Raw genomic sequence first — 13,130 nt, 5'->3', positions numbered from 1 at the left:
ACACACTACAACCACACTACAAATACACTACAATCACACTACAATCACACTACAAACACACTAATCCAGGAAATAAGAGGTGCATATTACAAAAACAGATGTAGATTACAAAAATAGATGTATATTAAAAAGACAGATGTCAATTAAATGTATGTAGACTACAAAAATAGATATAGATTTAAAAGACAGATGTAGATTACAGTAAAAAGTAATAACATAAAAACACTTGGAACAGGTTTTTCTACGGAATACAATGTAATCACCTCCGTTGTTATAGAATGGGAGACAAATGAATTCATTTAGCTCCACAACTGCTGTGGTCTGTTGGCGCCCCACTTCCGAACAGGACAGTGTCCTTCAGGATATAATTACCATCTATACAATTACTGCTGTCGTGGCAACAGCACCCACTCTCTGCAGTCTGCATACACTCAAATCTCTGTGCTGTTTTCATTCTTTCATTCATGGTACAGTGTTTCATGATTTTGTGTATTGTGAGCTGATGTTTCAGCAAAAGTGTTTTTGTCTGTATGCATGTGTATATGTGTGTGGGAGAGAAAGAGAGATGGACAAAGAGAGAGGAAAAGGAGACAGGAGTGGTAGGAGGGAAGTAAGAACTGTTGCTGTGAGGGAGAGAATGATAGAAGGAGAGAGAGACTAAGAGATAGTTGGAGAGAGAGACAGATAGAGACAGACAGGAAGAGAGTGATAGCTCTAGAGAACGAGATAGAAGACGCGGAGAGAGTAAATGCAAAATACTGTGACAGGGAGAGAGAGATAGCTGGAGAGAGAACAGAGAGAGAGACAGACAGCCAGAGTGGCAGCTGTAAAGAGAGACAGGGAGAGAGACAAACAGGTTTGAATTGAATGCAAAAGAGACTGTGAAAGTTTTAAGAATTCTGCTATATCTGTGTTTTGATCATACAATAGAAACCTTCTGTTTGGTCATTATTATTATTATTATTATTATTATTATTATTTATCCACATCAAATCTCATATGCGTTGCTCCACCCACCACTCTGTCTCTTACTGTCCTGCCACTACCAGTGCAACAATGACTTCAGCACCATGGACAGTGAACAATAGTGTAATGATATTGCTTGGAACACAGTGCACTATGATACTTGGAAGAAATGGGTCCTTACCTTTGCTTTGTATAATTAATCAATTAAAACATTCAAAGAGCTTACTTCCACAGACACAGAGAGATTAGGTGCAGGGACTGGGGTGGTAGTCTGGTGCTAGTGGTGCAGGGTTGTATCAGGGAGGTAACATGGTGGGCATGTAGAGGTAGGCGGGTGGTCATAGGGTTCAGAACAGAATGGGAGCGGATGTTGCACTATTATCAGTCTGCCAGACCTGCCAGTGTTCCTGCAGTTTTTCATGTTGGCATCACAGCTGGTCTTAGAGCCATTTGTCACCTATAAATACCCAGCCAAGGGTGGTAGCTCAGAAGCTAATGACTGGTGATGAGTAGGACACACGCCAACACAAACTGTTCTTGACAACAGGTTTGATACAGCCTCTATCTACAAACACATTTCCACTCAGCAAACGTTTCTTATAAAATGGGCATTGGGTGTAATCAGTAGCAGTTACCAACTTAATCTCACAACATGTAAATTTGCAATAATCAAAAATACAGGATTATCAAATATAATCAAATACAGGATTATTTCACTGTATCCATGATTTAAAGCACATGATGTTTTACATGGTCCAGTTATCAGCTGTCCCCTCACCATCACCACCCAAATCACTCGTGCACTTCACTGCAGTCATGCAGCAGAGGGCCAACTCAGCATCTCACTCATACTTTGTTATTAGATGCATCAGCTGAACCAGGAGTCCATTTGTTTTAATCTGATACTGCACTGTGTTAGTTTGCATTCTGTAAAAGAATCTCAGTGCCAAACAGAGTTTGAACAACAACAACAACGAAAACTACTGAGTTGCTTCAAAAATGATTTCTTGTAATTGTGGATTCCCTTTTCTATTGATGACGTTTCTTAATCATAACAGTCACTGGTAAATGTAGCAATAATCTGGCCACCTGTGATCAAGGCAAACAGCAAACCAGACCAATTTCTACAGCCACAATGGTCCTCTGGGAGGCGTGGCCAGCAGTGGATGTAATCCCGCCTGTACTCACTGATCAGCTTAAAATGTCTTTTTTAACCAGAAAACCAATCCAGAAGGCCAGCCGTCAGCAGCTCTAACGAAACAAACCTCGTTAACGCTCATTAGCATAGAGCCAGGGATGCTGCTGATTGATTTTAGAATGTGCCTGTGGGCCTAATGAGAGGAACCAAAATATTCCTGGCTTCCTATCCATGACACAAAAGCAATAACCTAATAATGAAATCTAATGAAAAACAAGCTAATGGCTTAGCAGGTCCCACAGGAAAACTCATCTCTCCCAGAGCACAGGCAATAACAGTGTAAAAGAAATCTGCCGTTGACCAGTGCAGTGTGCACACATGACTCACTCAGTTCATGAGGTCGATGAACACCACACAATATAGCTGCTGTACAAAGCAGGTGTTTGAGTGTTTCAGTATCAGTCAGTAAGTGTGGGTGTAGAGTATTTATATACACATGTGCTCTTGCTGCTGTGGGGGAGGTCGTGTCATCTACCTTGAGGAGTTCTTTATGGAAATCCTGCCCGCTGTTTAGTCCTTCCAGATTTGCGATGAACTGGGTGCAGGACATGTGCTTTCCCACGTTCTGTCAGGAGAGGCCAGAGTCACAGACACCAGTCACTTCTGTGGCTCACACTATGAGCATGGCACCATGGAACTCATATGCACGTGTATGTGTGTGTGTGTGTGTGTGTGTGTGTGTGTGTGTGTGTGTGTGTGTGTGTGTGTGTGTGTGTGTGTGTGTGTGTGTGTGTGTGTGTGTGTGTGTGTGTGTGTGTGTGGTTATGAAAGAGTGAGAGCTGAAACAAAGAGGGTCAGAATACAGAAACAAAGCACATACCAAGGTGCAAATCGAATCTTAAATCATGACCTACTTTCACTGAACAGAACGCAGAGTTATATTATGCAACATTAAATACAAAAAAAAAAATCAACAAAGCATGGCAACATGTAATTCCTAGGACATCTAATACACAACTGTGGTTTATGTTCAGAATCCATGATACCATTGGTTGGAATATTGCCCCCTCTCCCCCACAACTGCACCTGGCCATGCAGATCGGTGTTGAGAAGCATCAGCGCGCAGGTCAGTGTGTGGACGCCGTCTGTAAGCACAGAGCAACGTGGGTGTGAAAACGAGGCTACGCACATTAACGCAAGTACATTACAGCAACTAATGCCCACCCGACTCAGGCTGGGATGTGCATGCTGCCTGGGTTCTGTTCACTGGCTGGCACATATTAATATGTTTTTGTGAGGGCAAAATTAACTGTATAAAAAAGTGAGCTCTCTGGATAAGGTAGTGTGGAGATGTTTTTTAGGTGGAGATGATGCAAAGCGTTGTCAAAGTTTTTATTTTTGTCCCCTCCGATTCTCTCCGTCACACACACACACACACACACACACACACACACACACACACACACACACACACACACACACACACACAACAAACACACACACCCACACACGCATCCATCCATGTTTACCTTCTGACAGCATAAGCATAGGGTTGCACTGTAGGTATCGGCGTGAGAAGTGAGCCAGGATTCTCTCCCTCTCATGAGTTTCTCCCATCAGGGCGAACTCCAGCAGGAAGGTCCTACATTAACAAACACCACTGACCAAAAGCTCTTCAACAAATAAACACTTAAACATACCACCTCTGACTAAAATCACAGCCAACCACAGCACTGTTTCAGCCACTCCTGGTTTAACCTGGTTGACACATTTTGGATCACATTTATGTTGAAGTATATTATGCTTAAAGGTGACCAGCAGGTGGCACTCTAAAACCCAACACACTAGTTAAAACATTGGGATAAAGTGAAATTATTCCCCACATATGTAGTTCATACTACACATAATGTGCAGTGAAGAAGATGGTACCAGTACAGCCATGAGATTTTGCATCTCATTCTAAAGCTCTTTGGCTCAGGCTGCCCTATCTTAAAAATACTGAAGCTACACTTTTCATAATTAAAATAATAAGTAGCCAAAACTGCACAAACCTTAGTGCTTGGTCCAAAGTCTGTCCTGCAAAGTTAAAGTAACTCAGGTACTCCTCTGCTACCATACGGCTGAATTCATTACTAGACAAAAGGTTCAGGGTGGAGGAGACAGACAGAGAAAGAAGGGGAGAAAGACAGTGAGTTGGTGAATTACATGTCAGTTTAAGCTCTTCCAGAAGAGCTGGTGGGATGAGTCTGCTGTTCCCTGGGTGTCAGAGAAGAGAAAGCTCTTAAACCCTAAACATATAAACATGCACTGTCACACTCTGTCTAAAGGTCAAACCAGACATCCAAAAATCAGGCAGCCTGTAAGGAACACTGAGAGTCACGTATCAGACAGGAGGAGTATGGACCCCTCCTGCAGTCCTGCAGGCATAGTCATAAATGTGATCGATATGAGGACTAATGTGGGCTCACCACTGGTATTTTAAAATCCTTTAGATTAAATAATAAATAATGAATCTGAGGACAAGGTATAGAGGAGCATCTACAAAATCAACACATTTAATACAGAAACATCACAAACACATCACTAAAGGGATTTCTGTATTCACTATAGAACAATCTTCCCATATCACTTAGATCTATTGCTTCATTTCACTCAATGTTTGTATCGGGTTCTTTCTGGTTTAAAAGACAAGTTTAGGTTGAAGTGATATCGGCTTAGCAGGCTACGCCGGAGACAGCAGTCTTTCACATACTTCTTGCTTAGATGAGGGGCAATGTCGCACTTCCTGAATCCATCAAGATTGAAAAGCCGTTTGGCCAATCGCTTAGCAGCTTCCAGGTCAGCACGGTTCCCATTGGTCAGTGTGTCGCTGCTCCCGAGGTTTAGATGCTCACTCAAGTCCTGATCCGGGTCTTTGACGAAGCCCACGCGTGAAGGTTTCTCCCTACGAGGACATGCAGAGGAACAGGCCTGGGTGTTCCACTTCAATACAACAATGTTATCTAAGGTCAGTTAAGGTCAGTTCTCAGCTCGCTACAAAAACCAACAGCTTATCACAGGTTTTAAGGTAGTGACATATGACAAATATTTATGGAGAACTATTAGACGGGTTGTTTGGTGGGTCACAGCAGCTGAGATATACAAAGATGAGAATAAGCAGGGAATTGTTTAAGCACTGACATCATAGTCAGTGTACAGATATTTATCCGAGGCAAACATGCACCAGAAACAGAAAAGTCATATATAAACAAACGCAAATGTTCAGTATTTACATGTGTTAACCTTCTCAGTGTTCTCAGTGACTACAGTGTTCTTAAAAGAGCAGGGTTAGGTTTTCCTCTAAAGTACTAAATGTAGAACCTTGATCATTCAAAGAAGGTCAACTAAGCATAACTTTGAAAGACGTGTTCTGACAGTCAAGATTATCTGGAGAGCGCAGCGCCTCTGGGGAGACCTGCTTCAGAACCCGACAGCGCAGGGTCACTGGGTCAGTTTGGCTGTTTGATCAGTGACTCACACACCTTAAACCCACAGTGGAAAGCAAACGGGAGCACAAAAACAGGTGCGATTCAGAAAGTGAAAGGAGCCTAGAGCTTCTGGTACCTCTAAAAGGAGGAAACGGGTTACTTTTCACTTCATTAATGGCAAACAAATCAAGAATGGACACTTGAGAGTGTCGGTAAAGGGTGAGAAAGGGCTCATATTTACTGAAGTCCTCAAGTTGCTGATCTAAGATCTGCTTTTGTGTTCCTTACACACTCACATGAGTAAGAGTAAACCACTCGGAGATAAGCACTCTCCCTTGAGAACGGTGGCTATTGTCCCTGAAAATTAACTGCTTACCAAACAGGAGAAAAGGTAGGACTGCCAAGAACAAACCCACATGTCTTGATTCCACTGGAAAATTTCTGTGTGTCGCAACATCTGACTAAAATGTGGTGGTTTCAAGATCCAAGATTACTAATCTTAAAATGAGGATTGAAAGACACTGTAGGATGGTAATCCGGAGTATTGGAATAACCAGCTGGCTAGGACCCAAAAGTCTTACCTGCATCCTGAATGATGATATGTTGTGTTGGGCCCATTCTCCCACCTGCTGCCATGCCAACAGAAGACAGACTGGGCCCTTCTCCTCCGACCCGCCCTGCCAAGTCGGCCAACCGAGGCGGCCCTAGTGACCCCGCAGGCCCGTGACCCCGGGACTCCATCATACCCACACGCACTGGTTCTGTCAGGCCGTTGGGCCTGGGCGCCACTCCACATATGCTGCATGTTCACCTGTCCTGCTCCTGCACTGATGCCTCCTCTCTCACTCCCTCTCTCTTCATGTACAGATGAGTCACAGAGCTTAGTGTCAGGACATTCTCTTGTAAACTGTCATTTGCTTGCTGTACAGTGGAGATGCATTCTGGTCCCTTCAGCTGAGACTGCGCTGTGCACCGATCCACAAATCAGCCTCGTTCTCACTGTTTGCTCAGGAACTTGGCTGTGGTTTCTTCTCTAGTGTGCTGTTCCCCCCTCCCTCCCCAACACTCCCTCTTTGTAAACTTCAGCTCCGACCTCCAGTGACCTCCTCCACAGAAGGGCCTGTACGGGTGGCTGAAATCCCGGTTTTCCCAGTGTCTCTCTGTGGTTCGGATCGTGCTAATATAACACCTCCCACTCTCTTCCTCTTAGCCGCAACCTCTCCGTCTCTGTTGTGCACTTGGTGAGGGCTCATTCAGAGGAGGTAATGTTTGTAGTCAACTCAGTGGTGTAAGATCATTGTTCATACAAGGATCATAGCACACGATTAATGCATGAAATAATAATAAATATAATATTGCTTTGTTTATATAACACTTATTTTGAGTCCAAATTTCAAAGCGTTTGCATAAAAAAGATGAAACAAAGGCTGATCTTGCACTGGATTGCCTCATGCTGTCATGAGAGTGTTGTCTCTCTTAATGATTAGAAGTCAGAGCATTAAAACCCCATGCAGGAACATCCTCCCAGCACAAAAACAACAGCATTTCTCAATTCAAAGGTATCTGGAGGTTAAAAAAGCAGGAGAAAACGAGAATGTAGAGAGAGAAGGCAAATGCAAGACGTAGAGAAAGACGGATGAAGGAGGAGTGAGAGAAGGGAAGAGCATGACCAAACAAGTGTGACATTTCAAACTGCGTGAGTGTGAGAGTGTCTTTAACGTCTGGCCACACAGCTGCAGTACCAAGAAAACCCACAGCTATTCTCTCTCACCATCTCACCAAATAGTGACTACAAAAAGACTTGTGTTATATATGTAACCTTCTATGTGACTACAGTTTTGCTCTAGTCCTGCTTCAAGTACACTTGTACCAGATATTCACATGTCATTTTGATCTGATTCAGGTGCATTAGGAGGCGCAAGACTAAAACGAGCTGTCTAGATTACGAAAGTCGATCTAATTTGCATCAACCCCTTATATATGGGACTTTGTTGCCACCTTGTGGTTCTTTAAAGATATAACACAGAGGTGATGATAGATGACAATTTTTAACAGTAATTGCAAAGGGGTTTAGCCCCAGTGTATACACAAGCATTATTGTCACTGTGTAAGAACAAGGAGATTTGTTATAAATAGAAGCGTGTCCTTTCTGTGTACCACCTTCTTGTACCTAAACACTGCTGCAGTAGCATAAGAAAAGGACAAAAACCCCCACTGGTCCAGTGTCAGCTAAAACACTGAGGAAAAAGTCAAACACAAGTACTTCTAGTGTTGTGATTATGTAGGACCCAGTGGGCTTAGGTTAGGGGTGCATTATTAACCACCCCCCTTCTCACATCCATTGCCACACACACACACACACACACACACACACACACACACACACACACACACACACACACACACACACACACACACATGCTGCAGAGAGGGATTGTGTATGGTATAATAAGTGTAAGATCATTATTATTACGCTCACTCAGGCATTTAATACTGCTTAGGTGTCCTGTACAATTTTGAGCATCACAAGGAAAACTATAATTACAAAACCCAGACACTGATGCAGCTGTGTTTTGTCTGTTGGGGTGAAGTTGGTTGGGTGTAATTGGGATATTTGGAGATGCTGCATGTGTATGTGACAGGGCTGGGAGGAGAATGACACTAGTCATGTGTTAGTTATGAATAAACAGTTTAGCTAAGAGGGCTACAGGCTAGTGGAGGGTGGATGGCTCCACACAAACAGAGGTGCTGGTGCACAGGTGGTGGAGAAGATCCTTGTCGTATGTCCTTAGTTCAGGGCTGAATTCCAAAATGGCTGGAGTGACCCTGGTACTCCTGGCCGGTCCCAGGAGGCCACGTGTGGTTCTACATCCATGTGACATCCCAGCTAGTGGACCTGATGCTGTAGTGTAGCACGTCTGTGTTTTCCCTGCACTGAAGCACCAGTGCCAACCCGCACATGCACCGCTCCAGTACGGTTTCCCTCAGACTGCCCCACACGAACAGCGTACAAGCAGCCCAGCGTGCAGACGCTGTCCCAGCCAGCGTGAACCACCTCGGCGGGGTTGTCTGTGCAGCGTCACGTCTGGGTTTCGACCAACACCCAGTGCCCTGGGGGATGGTGGTGTGGTATTACTGCAGCGCACTGATCCGCCTGTTGACGCGGCCCCTGGGATCTGGGAACTGCTGGAGCTAGTGAGGAGTTAGCTAAGCGTGTTGGGTACGCAGGGTGAAGGCGACGGCGTAGAGCTATTAGCAGACAAGGCATAGTCCCACCAGGACAGCCAGCAGCTCTCTCTAGGTCATGCAGTCGTTCCGCTCTGGTTTGTTCAAGCAGCGACTGGAGAAAAGCGGTGACCCTCTCAGCCCGGCACTGTACTTCTGACGGGTCAGCACCAATGCCCTCGAGAACTCCGCGCACCTCCCTGGGAAACCCCGCCACTGGTGTCCGACCTAACTGAGCAGGGAGAACAGTGACTGTATGCTCCGCCCACTAGAAAGCAGTGGTGCAGCTGTTTCAGCAAACACAGAAACACTGGAAATACCAGTCAAACCCAGACAGTAATACCAGTTAAACAGTAATACCAGCCAAACCCAGACAGTAATACCAGCCAGACACAGATGGCTCACTGACTCACTGAGTCTCCACCACTGCAACACCTCCACATCTTCACCCCTCTACAGTATCCAATACTGCACCATCCCCACCACCGCAAAACCTCCACCTTTGCATTACTTCCATGACCTCCACCGTGGCAACACCCCCCCACCCACCACACTGCCACACCCATCACCTCCACAACACCTCCACGTTTCCTGAGCTGATTTCTACTCTGACTGTGTCCACAACGTGACCCAGAAAGCTCACATGATGCTGAAGGAGACTGCACTTCATCTGATGCAGCTGGAGGTTTGCTGACCTGTTTATCAGGAACATCCAGGCAAGTGAGTGCATCATTGCAGCTGGTTGTGTGGACCAGTACACCGCACCAGTACAGACGACACACTGATCCTTACCCACTGAACTCGCCGACCTGCCACAGTACTGTGCCTAATGTGAACGTCCACTTCCCATTGGTGTCCGGAGTGAGTGCCACCTGCCAATTCAGCGAGCTAAACCATGTTGAGCCAATGAGCTGATAGACACAGCAGGCACAGCTGATGTGTGGGAGTGGTTACAGGTGAGGCTTTGTTACGGCATTGATCCACTGGTAGACCAACCGATATCCTTTGTCTTCAGGAGGATGACTGCTGCTGTCCAAGGGCCTTCTGAGGGCTCGATGACTCAATCGCCTCCTCCTCGCTGTTCACCCCTGAGCGATGGAGGAGGAGGAGGTCCTCCTTCTCTGCATGTGTGGCTTGGAGGATGGCCAGCATGATGTTCTGCGCCCTCAGCTCCTCCGGCACCAGCAACCGTTTCCCTGCCAACGTACCCATCCCTTGCAGCCTCCGTCTCTCCTGATCGTTGGTGTTGCTCGTTCTTGCTGTGAGATCATCGTACCGCTCCACCAGCAGATCCATGTGCGCCCGTTTACTAACCCTAACCCTAGCCACGGACTTTGCTCTCGACTGTCTGGACCGGTTGGGAGGGGTCAGACACAGCAGCCGCCACCCCCTTCCTCTAGGCTCCACCCCCATTTACTGATCGCCACAAAATTAAATGAAAACATTAATGTTAACATTCCCAAAAAACTGTACTCGTCTGATCAACATCGACTTAAAATTATCTACATATTTTTTGACAATGATTTATTCTAATGATTAATTAATTTTTTTCTTAATAATTAATTACATATAATCTAGGGTATACAATTAATGTTCAATATTAAAAAATCATATCAGCTATAATACCTAGGCTACACATGCAAACTGTAATGAACAGTGAGACAGAGTGGGATTAAGAAGTATGCTGCAGACAATACAGACTCTGTGCATCTTAGAATTAAGACAGGATGGACAGTAAAAATGCTGCTGATTTTGTGAATATATTCCATTTAAAGCCTAAGTGTACCATACAAGCCAAGTGAAAATGGAATTGTTCATAATCATTAACCTCATGTTTATAATTTATGTTTAAACATTGATTATATTGACAATTGAATATTTGACTATCAAGTTATGGTTAAAGATAATAAGGGCTTCTTTAATAAACATCATCTTGATGTGTCATTTTGCCAAAGATCTGGGAAAAAGAACAGTACAATTAAACAGGTTGAGGCTGGGAATGAGCCAATAAGCATGAAGTCTGAGTGTGTGTGGAGAGAGCCCCAACTGAGTGTGTCTGGAGAGAGCCCCAACTGAGTGTGTGTGGAGAGAGCCCCAACTGAGTGTGTGTGGAGAGAGCCCCAACTGAGTGTGTGTGGAGAGAGCCCCAACTGAGTGTGTGTGGAGAGAGCCCCAACTGAGTGTGTGTGGAGAGACTCGCACACCAACAGACAAAAGGCCAAAATACCACCAAGAGTCAACACTACTCCAAAGCTGAGACCTCAAAAGAAACATCAGGCCTTGATGAGTCTGGTGACCAAAATGCATTTTTTTTACTCTTTAGCTCAATGTTTTAAAACATTGTGTTCGATATCTCAGCTGATTGCTGTCTGTATGTAGCCAGTCTGTTATTATGAACAGTCCCACAAACAACCACGGCATTACCACACCAGCGTCTCCGTCATACTGGTGCCTGACCTTTTAATGAACGGGGGCCTGATGAATTGTGCAGCAACTACATTCTGTCAGCCTGGAAAGTATACACTCTTAGTATAATTAATCAACACTACATTGCCAGGGCTCTCAAGTTTAGAATTCATTTCAGAGTGTGATCTTGTCAGGGTAAGATTTGAACCTCAATGCGTGAGACTTGAGAACACTGATATTGCTGATCTACCATATGAAACAGTGAGTGACCAGTGCAGTTGTTTGTACTCAAGTATTGAAGACTTGGGTATTTAATCCCATTTAAAACCATGCCAACACAAAGAAACTGGATTGTTTGTGTTTTGAGAAACTGGGATCCATCATACAGTTTTTCGCAGTCGGTTTAGTTCATTTCTCACATCATGCTTTACATTGGCATCACAACTAGTGCATTTCTCAAAACAGTTAGTGCAAACAGCAAAACTCAATGAAATACCGGCAAAATCACATACTTCACTCAAAATTCTTTGTTTTTGCCCCAAAATCAAATATTTAGGTCAGTCGATTTGTCAGTGCCATCAGATTATCTAGTCTGTGTGCCATTGCCTATGAACAAGGCAGTCAAAATACTTAGTCATGTTGTCAGTGCAACTATAAGTCACAGTCATTGTAGACTGTATATTCTGATGGAAACTAGCTAAGCTTTTGATTTCAAGAACGCTGCACATTCTGTGGTATATCAAATACATGTTACACACATACAAACTTACATGGAACACAAAGTTTCACATGACTGTATGTGGGAGACTGATAGCAAGAAATTGGACTGGAATCAAATTTGTATAGCAATATTGTTTGACGGTATTGTTCGCACTGGAATTTATTGACAAAAACAAATCTGATTGAAATTCAGAAAAGACTGACTGGAAAAACTGCAAAATTAGAAACTTATTCTACACATTCAAAACAACCTGAGCACATACAGCCTTCTCTTGCTGTGTGAAAATGGAACCTCTGCTACCACTATGAGCTACTCTTGATATCCTATATGGTATAAGAATGCAAAAATGCAAAAAAAAAAAAAGAATAACATGTCAGAAAGTATGTCAATGTGCAGCATTACAGCAGAGAGCACATTTCTGAATTACAGTACATACATGTTTTCTCTATGAAATGTTTGAACGATTGAAGACACAGTTGATCTTCCAATATTCGGCTGCACCCAGCAACCAGCTTCAGCCATTGTGAGACCATGACTTACATGTAAAACATGGTCCACAATTGTTGCCCTTACTGTATTTCATTGTTTTGTCCCCTCAGCCTTACACCACACAGTCTTACCCATCTACACCATACAATCTTACCCCTCTACACCACAGTCTTACTTCTCCTATTGGTTGTTCACCCTGTACATGGCCTTGTCTTTCCATTATGAGACTTTGTGATACTGCCGTGTTTAGCGTCTATAAATGTTTGCCAATTACAGTAAAGGTTCATGAGACGCACCTCTGACCTATGGTTGAGACCATTGGTTGATCTAAGCATTCACCAATTCCCTTTCTTACTGTAACTGAATGTTCACTTGCAAACAATTTAATCAAATTAGGATAAATTACCAAAATGTAACAAAAAAATTAACTAAATAAATGTAAAATGATGCCGTAGAGATTATGACAACATGTTCAGCACTTTTGCATATAATGACCTAGGCGATGACCTAAAGACTAAATGTTTGGGAGGGTAAGACAATTCAACAGCCAATCCATACAACACATTTTGATAAACATGACATAAGCAACATATAATGTAAAAAACAACAGACAACTGCCCATGTCCATTTGCAATATGTACAAAAGCATTTGGAAAATGTTAAACACAAGGAGAAATTCAATTATGATGTGCACAAGTGACAAGGAGATGTGGAGACT

At 43.8% G+C, this 13,130-nt stretch overlaps 1 protein-coding gene across 4 annotated transcripts in view; it reads right to left on the bottom strand.

Moving 5' to 3' along the window:
* The window catches only part of LOC143510531 (PH and SEC7 domain-containing protein 1), a 56,166-nt gene that overhangs the window by 20,260 nt on the left and 22,776 nt on the right, over nt 1–13,130 (bottom strand). For 3 of the 4 annotated variants that reach the window (XM_076999978.1, XM_076999977.1, XM_076999979.1), the window contains 5 exons: nt 4,857–5,048; nt 4,156–4,236; nt 3,634–3,746; nt 3,191–3,249; nt 2,640–2,729 (listed from right to left, as the gene is read on the bottom strand). In XM_076999978.1, coding sequence (XP_076856093.1) covers nt 2,640–2,729; nt 3,191–3,249; nt 3,634–3,746; nt 4,156–4,236; nt 4,857–5,048 — 535 coding nt within the window. Of the gene's footprint in view, nt 1–2,639; nt 2,730–3,190; nt 3,250–3,633; nt 3,747–4,155; nt 4,237–4,856; nt 5,049–6,152; nt 6,580–13,130 lie in introns of those variants that run through there. The other variant, XM_076999980.1, reaches the window with a different exon arrangement.

This window comes from Brachyhypopomus gauderio, chromosome 3, assembly GCF_052324685.1.
Source record: "Brachyhypopomus gauderio isolate BG-103 chromosome 3, BGAUD_0.2, whole genome shotgun sequence".
Taxonomy (NCBI): domain Eukaryota; kingdom Metazoa; phylum Chordata; class Actinopteri; order Gymnotiformes; family Hypopomidae; genus Brachyhypopomus; species Brachyhypopomus gauderio.
The sequence above is the reverse complement of the archived record's forward strand: the minus strand, read 5'-3'. Positions and strand labels throughout refer to the sequence as shown.